The 13318-nt window shown below is 36.3% G+C and overlaps 1 protein-coding gene across 10 annotated transcripts in view; it reads left to right on the forward strand.

Annotated features, from left to right (window-relative positions):
* The window catches only part of Mbnl3 (muscleblind like splicing regulator 3), a 124616-nt gene that overhangs the window by 79509 nt on the left and 31789 nt on the right, over positions 1-13318 (forward strand). For all 10 annotated transcript variants that reach the window (XM_046467859.2, XM_046467897.2, XM_046467850.2 and 7 more), the window contains one exon: positions 5109-5273. In XM_046467859.2, coding sequence (XP_046323815.1) covers positions 5109-5273 — 165 coding nt within the window. The remainder of the gene's footprint in view (positions 1-5108; positions 5274-13318) is intronic.

Consider the following 13318-nt stretch of genomic DNA (forward strand, 5'->3'; position numbering starts at 1 on the left):
TCTTTGAAAATATAATCCAGTTATAATTATATTTGAGAGAGGGCATTTGGGTTTTTTCCCCTATAACTTCAAATGTATTTGAAGAAGCAAGTCACTCTGCCAACAGCTGTTTTTGTTAAGATACTGTGACTGACAAAGGGTAGTTTTCAGCTTCCTAGGGTCCTTTTCTTATTTTGATGGATGGTAGAGCTTTCTCATGAACATAAAAAAAAAAGTACTTTTCACAGGCTTTTTCTACCACCAAGTGCATGGGAAGTCTTGTTATCTGACAGAATCTGACTCTCATAACTCCCAAGACTTAGGTGGGATTTGAATCACTACAATGCTATTTTTCTCAGTCAGAGGCTTTGTATTCATTTGTGAAAAGCCTGAAGGTTGGAAAAAGGCAGTAGATTGAATTTGGGAGGTTTTATAAATGCTCCGCAACTTTTTCCTCTGTCTGTTATCAACTATTCCATGCAGATGTAATTCAGAAATGTCATTGACCATTCCTCCCTCCTGCTGTTTTTTGGCTGCATTTTCTAAGACAGTAGGTGGGAAAAGGGAGCTAGAAGATTCATAGGTATAGGAGCACTTACTTCAGCAGTGAACTACTTTCCTATTGAATCACTGTGGTATTTTCTTAACTCAATAACATAATGAAAGACCAGAAGAGAATGACATGTTTTTAATGTCAAAAGGAAATGGAAAAGGAAAGAAATTGAGGTGAGCATAAATGAACTTTCACACTCATCTCTTACATTTCTTTAACTTTGTATGTATAGAAGGGAAGGAGAGAGATTGTGTGTGTGTGTGTGTGTGTGTGTGTGTGAGAGAGAGAGAGAGAGAGAGAGAGAGAGAGAGAGAGAGAGAGAGAGAGACTGGTTTAATATATCTTGACTAGCCTTAGCTGATGTTTTTAGGATATAGGCACCTCTGTGAAAGGTGGCAATTGTGACAGGTATAACATTTCTGAGTCCTTGATAAATTACATAATCTAATACTTTCCACTAATACATGGCCTTTCTGACCTTTTGTGTCTAGATTGGAAGAAAGAGAGCTTAGGACACCATCGACTTAGCTAGGGAAAAGTGAGAAGTGATTTTTTTTTTAAGACTCAAGATAGTTTCTGGGCTATTATAGATTTACTGTGGTGGGATATCTTGTGGCCCACTTAGAGTGCTTAGTTAGCTCAGAAAAATCATTGGAACTTTCTAGTCATAGGTTTTTCCAAAATACAAGTATAATGCGTGATTACATACTCTGTTGGGACAATCCTTGACCCTTCCACACTTCATCCCATCCATACTTAATCTACCACAGTCTTTATCCCCTGCAATGATGAAAAGAAAGTGTTACCAAATATCAAAAGCAAAGCTTGTTCCCCACAAAATGCTATCTAGAGGAGGTTGATTATCACCAAGTGTTCTGCACATAGATACATTATCCTGAGTTCTAAAGACATTTTGAAAAAACATGAGAGGCTTGGTTTTCTTTTGTAACATTGTATTCCACAGATAACCTAGATATTAAATTACTTGTTCTCCTATTGTTTCGAAAGAAAATGCAGATTTTTTTTATTTTATAAGCTTTCTTTAACATAAACAGCAGTCTCTGGTAAAATGGTATTGCTATGCATTTGCATTGTTAGAATTAAATTATGAATTCTGTCATTCAAAAAAGAATGCTTTATAAATCAAGTAAAATCTCATAACTAAGATGAATATGTTTTTTAAATCTCTTGCTTCCTCATATTCCAGACTTTAGTTTTATAGCCCAACTTGTAATTTTTAAGGCATGATTATCCTTTTTTTCCTATTTGTTTACCATTTTCGCTTTGTAAAAATGTTATAAGTGAAAACTAAAGTTGCTATATGTAAGGAACAATGATATAAAAGCACAAAGGCATGTTCAATTTTTTATCTCTGGGTTGGCAGAAAATGTGCCAAATATTCTATACTCCCTCCCTTTCTTCTTCTCTGATTGCATTCATTCCAAATGGTATTAAAACTTTCTAAGTTCTCACAAATAATGAAATCCCAATTATTCTTTTTTTCTTTCTTTTTAAAAAACTAATGTATTATTTGGAATTTGTGAGTAACAAAGATGATCTTGGGCTGGGGTTGTGGCTCAGTGGTAGAGCACTTGCCTAGCACGCATGAGGCACTGGGTTCAACACCACATTAAAAAAAAAAAAAAAACTAAAAGACAGTCTTTATATGTGTGTGTGTGTGTGTGTGTGTGTGTGTGATGTTTGTGTGTGCATTGCAGAAGGGTTAGAAATTGTATTGTGTGACCATATATACTAATTGTGTTAACAAGCACTAGGTGGCTTCGTAATCCTAAGGCGATCCTGCTCAACAGCTGCCTAATTTTTTTTCTCACTGCTGCTATGTGAGTGCCCCAAAGCCTAGGGATTGGTGCAATGGCCCTGAATGTGCGTAAGCAGCAAGATGAAAGATAAGAAAAGGAGAAGGAAGGTCAGGAGTGAGGCACTTAGACCTGGTTGGGGGGCAGTATCTTCAAATGCTGCTGCAACTGGTGATGCAAAGGTCTGAAATTCAGAAGAGAGGTCAGAGGTAGAGATAGAGATTTAAGACCTGAACAGTTGCAGGGCAGGATGAAACTTTAGAGAAACTTTGGAACAATTTCATTTCTCCAGAGAAAAGAGATGAGAAGAGACAGCAAAGGATTTAGGCCTGAGTCTTGGGGAAATGTTTAATGTTGGGGTGTGGAAGGAGGAGGAGGAGGAAGCCTGAAGTAGAAATATAAACTAGCATGCCTGATGGTGAAAGTCACTAAGTGCCATACCTCCTCCAGGAGGTGAATTTTAAGCCAGATAACCTCAGTTATGTGGGTGGAGGGTGGAAGATGTATACACTAAAATCCTGAGACCATCTTTGCCTTGCTGCAAGATATGATAGATGTAAAAACGAAGCTAATGGCTTACCTTGGAACACATTCATCTTGAAAAAACCTCTTTATTGTCATTTTTAGCACAGATGAGGATTTCCTTACAGTCCCTACATGTGCTGAAATTATATAGCTATTCCTAGTCTCCTTGTAAGAATTCAAGAGGATTAAGTTAATACCATTCTTAATTCTTTCAACCTATAAATTCTTTTTTTCCAGGATTTGCAGAGAAATATAAAGGCAAATTGAAGTGGAAATGTTATTAGACTTTGAAAATCATTTAAATTTGCTTATATCTAAATGATCAAAAGGAGAAACAAAAAGACATCCACCATAGAAAGCAACAGTGTACCTTTTCATTTCTGGCACTAAGTTTAAGTTATATTCCACTTCTTGCCAGGGAGGTAAAACAATAGAGCTACCTGATTCCAGTGATCTAATATGGTTAATGGATGCAGTTGGATAGGGGATCACTGCTAATGTTCCATAGCACAGTAAGGTAACTATGATTGACAATAATTAATTGTATGTTTTAAAAAATAGCTAACTAGAGAGGATTTTGAATGTTCCTAGCACACACAAAAAAATGATAAATGTTTAAGGTGATAGACAAATTACGCCAATTTGACCATTGCACATTGTATATATGTATTGAAATATTACACTGCATGCCATAATTGGGCATGATTCTTATGTGCAATTTAAAATATTTTAAATATTTTTAAATGAATGAAAAAGTAAAAGAGATTCAATGCACATATGATGATGTGGAAATTAACCCAGCTATTATGTACACCTGTAATGCACTAATAAATTCTTCTCCTGAAAATTCAAAAAATAAAAATAAAATGAATGGGTGAAGTACCCCCCCATCAAAAAGTTTGCATTATATATAGCTTTATAAAAGTTTTTAAGGCCACACCTGGATTCCCAGTGAACTTATAGGAATGCTTTCATGGCAAGAAAAATAAATATGGAGAAGTGATTGCCTAAACTACTTAAGCATCATAAATAAGAAAAATGCATAGCATGTGTTGAATGAAAAACACTTGGTAAACTAACTCTATTTTCTCCTGGGAATTCAGGTGGCCTAGCAACTTGCACTCTTGAGTCCAAAAAAAAATTGTCATTTTTCTCTCTCTTCCTCTCCCAATATCCTCATGCACTATAAAGAATCTTAGTATCTATAGGAATAAGAATTTCTTGCGGTTGTGTTTGCCATAAAAGAATTATAGTGGACCTAGTAATCCAAATGAGATAATTATTAGCTGCTGCATGTAGTGCTCATGAGTTGAAAACAACAATGGTTTACATGATAATGTGATAAACAGCTAGTCCGGTGACATTCTTTGCTACCACATAGTAAACACCATAATTGGCAGCCATGTCAGTGTTTAGGTGACACCAAAGGCATGTTGGATTCTGTGGAACTGACATGTTATCCTGTCTTGAATGTGTTTAAATCATCAATAAGACATCCAAATAGCTGAGAATCTAAAATATACTTTGGTTTCAATTATCTAAGTAATGTAGGTCTTTGCTTCTAGAGCCTGAAGAAAAAGTTGGCTGCCAGATATAAGGATTTATTTTTTGATTAACAGAATGTCAGTGGATTTCAGGATGTTTTTCACATTCTGGATTTTGGGAAAAGAGCTCCTAGATTGCCCTCAAATAATGGAATCCAAAATTTATATATCTATGTGTGGATGGTTATTAAATGTTTTCCCTGAATTTTCTTGGTTACTTAAACATGTGGATTCAAATCCCAAGTCTTCTTTAAAAACACATGATTTGCCAACTCGTGATGGATGATTTTTATTTAAATTTGCAATTTATTTAAATTTTATGACATAATATTCACAATATTTTATGTTCTAAATATAACTTGATACCTACCAAAGCAGAGCAGAGTGGCTAAGAGAAGGAGTTCTGGAATCAGACCAGCTGGGTTTTAGTTCTAGTTTTGTCACTTTTTAGTTGTGTGTGCGTGGGCAAGTCACTTAGCCTCTCTTAGTCTCAGTTTCCTGGCCTAGAAAATGAAGATTGTAAGAGTATCAGTTTTACACTTATGAAGATGAAATAAGTTAATTCATGGAAAACATTTATGAAAGTTCTTGGCACATGATAAGAACTTAATAAATAAGCTCTTATTTCCTCAACCATGTAAGATTGTTAGAAATACTAAATAAAAACTTTGTCTAATTCTTCACTATTAGGGTCGGTGTACTCGCGAGAATTGCAAGTACCTTCACCCTCCTCCACACTTAAAAACGCAGCTGGAGATTAATGGACGTAACAATCTGATTCAACAGAAGACTGCAGCAGCCATGTTCGCCCAGCAGATGCAGCTTATGCTCCAAAATGCTCAGATGTCATCACTTGTAAGTCACAGCTGTCTGAAAGTTGACAGTGCATATTGTTTGTCTTATGATGCTGGGAACTAGACCCAGGGCCTCATGTGAGCTAAGCAAGTGTGTCACCAGCGAACTACATCCCCAGCCTCATGTACTTTATTCGAAGCATATATATCTACATTGGAATAACCTTGTAGGCCTTTGGAAAGCTAGTTACTACAGGATTTAGGACTCAGCTCATGTTCATTGACACTTCTGAGCTGTGCATGTGAAGAGAGCAATCAGGTGCATGGGATTGAAATCCTGGTTGCATTTATGCATGAGTTGATTCCTAGAAGAATATTAACAAAGGAGCAAGTGCATTTTAAGATGAAGAGAAAGATTGATTATTATTACATGGAAATCTTTGAATTCTAGGACATTAATTCAAACAAAATTCTCTATTCTTTGACAGTTTTGTTGTTGCCTTTTAAATAAACTTTTTATTTTAAAGTCATTTTGGATTCATTGGAAGAATTTTAAAAGCAGGCCAGAGAGTGCCTGCATTACCCCTCACCCAGTTTCTCCAGAGTTTTGTTTTATGTTGGGGGGTTTTGCTTTGTTTTGTTTTTTACAGGAATTGGAGTTTTGAACACGCTAGGTAAGTGCTCTACTACTGAGCTACACCCCAGCTTTCCCCTGCCATTAACATCTTAAAATACCATAGCAGACTTATCAGAACCAAGAAATTGAGATTCTCATATTACTGTTAACTAAACTGCTGGCTTTATTCCCACTTTACCATGTTTTCCAATAATGTTCCCTTTCTATTCTAGTGTCTTCTCCAGGATACCAGTACCACAGTACATTTGTTTGGATTCTGTCTCCCCTCTCTCTTCTGATCTGTAACCATTTCTCAGTTGTTTCCTATTTCGAATGACCTTAACATTCTTGAGGAATACTAGCTAGTTATTCAGTGGTGGTTTGTACTACTTAACCTAAATACAGAGTTTCCTTCTGCACGAAATTAGTAAAATTAATAAGTGTCTAGTATTTTGTGGATCAGTGAGTTTAAATGGATTTATAGAAAGCAATTAAGCTATATCTGTTCATATTGTCCTATTGAGAATTTATCTTGTCCTGATACCTTCAAATGTAATGTTGCATTTTGGCCCAACACTTCTTAGAGGGAATTGAAAACTGTCCCCTTTTTGCTACAATTCTTCAGCTCTCAGATTTAGCACAATGGTGTCTCATTCTAATTCCAGCTAGCCAACATTTTTAAAATTAACAAGATAAATTTGAAAGAACTGTTACCTTTCTTTGTTACCCATTCCATCAGTGACTATATAATAAACACTGAAAGCCAAAAGATACATGTGTTATTTAGATGCAAAGAAAATATGAGAATAGGACAATCTGCTGTCAGCAAAACCTTATTATAAAGTTGGTTCTCAGAATTCAAGGAAATCTGGGTTAATGTAACACCCTTTAACTATCATGCCTGTATACATAAATGCAAAAAAATAGTTGAGAGGGGCATTGATGTTTTGCACCATGATATTCTTTTTTCCAGAATGTCTAGACAGATTTAGGTAAACTAAATATATTTCATGTCCTGTACTCTTAGTTTGCCAAAATATTTGCCTTGGAACCCAGTGCTAATTAATTATGTTGATAAATTGGTTCTCAGATCACCAATAGCCTCTTCAGAGCTCCTGTTTGACCTTCACTAATACTTTTCATTGTCAACTCCTTACCGAAACTCTTTCCTGGGCTTTCACACACTGCGTTTCCTCTCTGGGTCTAAAGGAGTAGGGAAGGAAGACAAAGGCTCCTAGATATGTACAAAACAGAAGTGAATATGCTTGGTGAGTCCAGAAAATGTAGAATAAACCAGAGGAGCTTTTACTTTTTTCCATTTTATTAAGATATAATTGGCAAATAAAAGTATATATGTTTAAGATGTACAATGTAAATATGATATTTGTATAGTTTATTAAATGAGACAACATGGATTAGCTTGGAAAACATTATGCTAAGTGAAATAGGCCAGATAGAGAAAGAAATACTGCCTGACCTCACTTGTATGTGGAATCTTGAAACAAGTTGAACTCACAGGCACACAGAATAGAAGAATGGTTCCTAGGAGTTAGAATGAGGTTACGGGAATATTCTTCAAAAGTGACTATGACAAAGGAATGTTTAACTCAACATTGCTACCCTCATCCTCTTATGGGATGTCTTACTTTCAAATTGAGCAAGGATTGGGAGCAAGATTTTATTGTCAAACACCTGAGCCCACCATATTTTATAGTGTTAGAGCAAATCTCTTTTCAAAGGTCAGGGGCTAGTTCAGGGCACCAGTCAAATGACCTGCTTCAGGGAATCAGAGAGCAAGTTGTAGGGTAAAGTAGTGGTAACTATACACCTTCCATTCAACTTCTGCCAGAGTCTGTCCATTCAAAGTCTCAATCCTTCTTGCATTATTGATCATGTGGGATCACACTGGAGGAGTAGGGAGTGTTTTGTTTTTTTTTTTTTTTTTTTAGAGTCCAATAAGAAATTCATTAAGTTTTTTAGCCTCTTGATTTGTGCTGTCTAATTTGATTCAACATGATTTCTATAGTAGAATGCATTTCCTTTGGTTTTTTCTTCATTGGTGATAATTTCAGATTTTAGACTGCAGATGATGATTGATATGACTCACAGGAGTACAATTTATTTTATGGCATGTCACAAGATACAAGGCATTACTTAGAAGATCCCAGGGAACAATTAGAAATTACTTTTTTACCTCATAGATTATTTAATGATAACTGTTGTGATGTGATAAACTGATAAAAGATTAATTTCTGCAGTTATTATGTGTACAAAATTCTAAGCCTGCTGTAGCTGATATGCTCCTGCTCTGTGGCCTAGGAAGCTGCCTCATAGATGTTCTGTAATTGAGTTAATGCAAACGATTTTAAGTGGCATTTACCAGTCTGATCTGGAAGAAATCTTTTCATTATGGATCCTGATCCTGAAATAATTATAGAAGTAAAGTTTAATTTTACTTAATTTCCCTAGTACCGACTCTCCACCAAACAACTCTTGCTCTCTTAGTCACCCCATTACCAACAATTGAATACTTGTCCCTAAAATAGTCAAGCTTTTGTTTAAAATATTTCTAGTTCTTATATTTGTATGGTTTCCCAGTAAGACCCATTTATATTACTGGCTTAAACTTCAGGTCTTTCTACAAAGCATACTTTGATCTGTTTCTGGGATACCAGAAAAGCACATCTGCCTTTGCAAGATTGAATATGGTTTGCTTATTATAAGCCCATAGATAAAGGGAATGTCAACCTCAATGGGATGGTAACTAGAGAGCAGATTCTGTTCAGTGTGACTGAACGATGAATAAAAGCCACACCTAGTCGATTTGTGTGGAATGCTTGCTGCAGCAGGCAAGTTTGTTCACTGTATTTAACAGGTCTGCGTTGACATTTGCTATTATAAAAATCCACCCTGAAAGCTTTTTGTTGGCTTTATTAAGAAAGTGAAACAAAGGGCGTGACTCCCAAGTATTTTTTAGTGCAATTTCAGAGATTGCTTGTAATATTCACAGCAAAAAAAGAAGAAGAATTTTAACTTTAAAAACTCCCCCTTTTCATAATCAGAAGGCAAACATGAGCATTGTTGAAGAATGTTAGGAAAAGTAGACATACTGGATTACTCTCAAGCAAAACTAAAATTGGAAAATTTTAGTTTCACAACTAGGAATTTTAGTTATTGGGAGGAAGGATTCTCACTAATGGATGTGATGCATGTGTCTGTGTGTACAAATATATGTACATATATGTTTGTATGTGCATGTGTAGATAAAGTAGATATGATGTTATAAGGTTATTAGAATATTTTTATTTAGACATTTTGCATCTCGAGATCTTTCCATATCTGGAAAATTCCTTTAGTTTCTTTCTTTGAATGTGGTGATTCACATGGAAGCTGATGCTGACATATAGGTGAACTTGACCCAGGAGAGTATATTCACCTGATGATTTATATAGAGGGTGTAGTTCAGCACATTTGAGGTTTCATTAAGGTGTGCCAAGTCATGTGATTCTGCTATTTTCATGACTTTCATTCCTGAGGCCAAGTTATGGAATCTAGACCATAAAGGATATAAACAAGCATTCCATTCCTTGATTTTTCTTTTTCCTCTATTGAATCATTTGATGTCTGTCTGGACCCCTGCTCCCCTTTTTACATCATTTTAAATTTCTATCTACCAAATATATTTCTCAGAAATAGGATCATATGTTTACATTAATATAGTAAGGTATGGAAGTGATGGAACACTTCAGAACCAAAATAAAAAAAAAAATAGGAAGTCAAGTAGATAGGAGGAAGGGATAATACTAATTAATTACATAATAATAAATATTATTTTCAGATTCCAATGCCTTTAATGTTTTCCTTCTTTACTTAATTAAGCACTATAAGGTATCAACATATTACTCAATGAAACTTTGGACTAGAACAGTTTTATGTGGCTGGAAATAAAATTGGAAAATATTTTTTTTATTTTTGAAAATAAGTAGTTAAATAATTTAGGAGACAAAAACAAGAGGATAAGCTCCTTCCCTCACCAAGATATATTCTACATTTGCCATATTTCTATTAGTTGCAATTTTTCTAGTTCACATTAACTCAATTTATCCACTAATATATTTATGTAATAAAGAGTAGTTATTGTCCTGGTTTATTTTGTATTAAAATTTACTATGAAAAGGGTGGGCCAGACATTTTGAAGACTTAATAGAAAAGAAAACCATGTCTATTGCTTGGTCCTAATACAGGAGGACTGGCCCCAGAGTGCTTAGAGACCAAAGAAAGATGCAGACAAATCCAGGATTGCACAGAGTGTAATTGGATGTAATGACAGAAGCGTAGTCCTGGGCAGCAACTGAGACCAGCTGGATCCCCACAATTGGGTCACAGGGAAGTGCATACATATTGGTGAGGACAAAAATGACTTCGTCCTAGCCAGAATGTACCTGGTTTATCTTAGATTAACATCAAAGAGTCAAGCATATTTCTGGCACCAGGGTCTGGTTGTAAAGCTCCATTTGCCTTTGTAAAGCTTTTTGTCTATTTATAGTTTGCTGGGAAACTCTTGAAGAAAAATTGACCCCCTAGACACAGGGGCAATCATGGTGGTCATAACTCGACATGACTGTAGTCATATCAAACTGAATCCACACATCCATATTCCAGATTGCTAGTCTCCTCACCAGTACAGAAATGACAGTACATTTTAATGAAGGGTTTGCAGCAGGCTTTTCAGTTTACCTATTCACAGAATAATAAATTAAGCTATTTAGTTTTTCACCTCAATGTAGTCACATTGTTTTGTAAAGTGATGTAATTAGAAATAAGGTTAATGTGCTCTTAATATAATGAGGATTATCATTATCATGTGAATTTTCACATTGACTGAGGTTGACCATATCACATCCCAGGAGTGCTTGGAGTGCTACTATGTTATGAACCCCAAATTTCATATGGATATTATTACATTTTCTAAAAGATTTTACTTTTAGATACAGCAGCTGAATCTTATGTTTTTAATTGTTCAACACATATTGTTCCAGAGGTAAAGTTACCTTCCGCGAGTGAAGGTTCAGGGCCCCACATTTGCTTGGTCTCCTTCCAAGAATAATGTCTTTTTAAAATTTTAATATTTTTTAGTTGTAAATGGACACAATATCTTTATTTATTTTTTTATGTGGTGCTGAGGATCAAACCCAGTGTTCACGCATGCTAGGCAAGCGCTCTTCCACTGAGTCACAACCCAAGCCCCAAGAGTAACATCTTTTAAAGATGGTCATAAAATTTTCAAAAGGTATTTGTGTGTTCTAAGTCCTAAGAGCTCTCTTCTTCCAGCCAGTGGTCTGAGCTTCAGACCCCACAGATCCTAGATTCACTCCTAATTGCAATTACTGGTCCAAAGTAGTTATTCATGACTCAGGTCCTTTCCTGTGACTGTGTATGTCACACAGCTTAAAGCTCCTTTTATAATAATATAAAACCACTAGCAGTAGGTGTGCTGCCTTGCCCCAGCTCTGTTAATAGGAAGTATGAAATCTGTTTGTTTCAAAAGTTAAGTGAAAACGCTACATTTTCGCAACCAAACAGAGGGTACTTGTACATGATATCTTTTACAGTGCTCAGTTCCTTCAATGGTAACAAATCTCAACATTGTCCCTTTATCCTCCCTTATGTATCCCCATGGGATAAATTAAATGTAATCTCCTCTTGGCCCATTTTGTGTTCTCTTCCTCTGGGACTGGTTAGCTCAGTCTGTTAGAGCCTGGTACTAATGAGACCATGTGGGCCTGTTAGGTTTACTGTTCCTGGTCAAAGTCTAAGCTACCAGTCAGCTATCTCAAAATTGCTTACTGGTGATCACAAGTGAGATGAAGGCTGGGAATTTGAAGGGCTCTATGAAAATCTTTCTCCCTGAAGGAGGATAAAGAAAATATCAACAAATAAAGCCAATGCTTGTTAATCTAATCTATAAGGAATAATTTTTTCCCTTATCAAAACAATCCTCTTGCATAAGTGCACATGGTTTAGCAGTTGTCACTGAGAGGGCCACCAGGAGACCTCATGTAAAAACCTGTGGTTGCCCCACCATTTGATAATCTTAAAAGTAGTTCCTCCAATATTCTTAAATTGCTTTTATAGGCTTTAAGCATCTATTCAATATTAATTTGCTTTTTGAGAAAAAGGAAAAAGAAGGTTTATTGCTTTGCTAGCAAAGGAGAAGCACAGGGGACTCCTGTCCCAGAGGTTGTGATTCTGCTCATCAAGGAGAGCAGTGGGCTTTTAAAGAGGTGATTCAAAGGCCACATTCTGTGTATTCTCTGTTGGAGTTGTGACACACTTGTTAATTTGGGAGATAGTCATTTCTGAGATCTTCTGGTGCCATCCCCAAAGTCAGAATTACTTGGTTCCTGTGGTGGGTGTGTGTTCAAGGACAGATAACTCTGCCTGGGATGGAGAAGAAAGGTAATCCTGTTTCCACTGAGATTAGGGAGGGGAAGAGGTTAGGGAAGAGCAGGGAGAGAGGAAGAGAAAGAAACAGATTCTTTTAAAAATAAGTCACAGTGGCAGAGCAGCAAGTGTTATATTTAAGGCATAAAGTGGACACTTGTATATTCCCCCACTGTAAATTTCTACATTCCATTTTTTTTTTTTTGGTAAAAAGGGTGATAACATCTCCAACCTGCTTCCTGCTGTGCTGAGAGAGGGCAAAGTTGGGGGAAGTGACCTGAAGTCCTTGTTCTCTGTCAGGTGGGATGCAGATAGGCATTCAGCATCAGAGCAGTCCAGAGGTCCACAGTGGCAGATGGAAGGTGACTGGACAAAGCACACGTAGGGCAGGGATCATGCTAAGCCAACAATAAACAAGATAGCAAAGAATTACTTTTTTTTGTAAACAATTAGCACAAAGCAATTAGTATTTCAGTTAGGCTCTGAAAACAATGAGGGCAGTAACTCATAATCATACCAGTGAAAAATAGATCAAGTTTATCAATATAGGAGGTTAGGAAGATTCATAGGTCTGTGAAATCAGGCTCAAATTGACTCAGGACAAATTTGCAACACTAGAGTTCTTTGTGATCTTTATTATTAAGCATTTCCACACAAGAACCCTTACTTTTATAGCCTCCAGCTTTACTTACCTTTGGTAGGGCTGACATAAGTATACATCTTATTATATTTAAAGAAAACTATTGTTTTTCCTTTTTAATGTCCGTGTAGGACTGCTTCTGGGTGTTTAAGACTAAATTGAACAAAACTGACCTTGTTAGTATCTACTGTTAAGAGTCACCTGAGATTCCCCAGAGATCACTCTTGGGATGTGTGCAAAGCCTCTGGCTCCTTTAGCTTTCCTCTACAAGTGGTGCCATCTGCTTGGATGGGTGAAGATCTTGCTGACCATATGTGGCTTCTTTTAGAAGCATCAGGGACATTTCCATCTCTAATGGCCCTCCTCTTTGCAGAATGTGCACTGGTTGGCTTCCTGTTCTCTAGGG

Source organism: Marmota monax, unplaced genomic scaffold (assembly GCF_021218885.2).
Source record: "Marmota monax isolate L192 unplaced genomic scaffold, Marmota_monax_Labrador192_F-V1.1 WCK01_AAM20220418_F8-fsc00054, whole genome shotgun sequence".
In the NCBI taxonomy this organism is placed as follows: Eukaryota; Metazoa; Chordata; class Mammalia; order Rodentia; family Sciuridae; genus Marmota; species Marmota monax.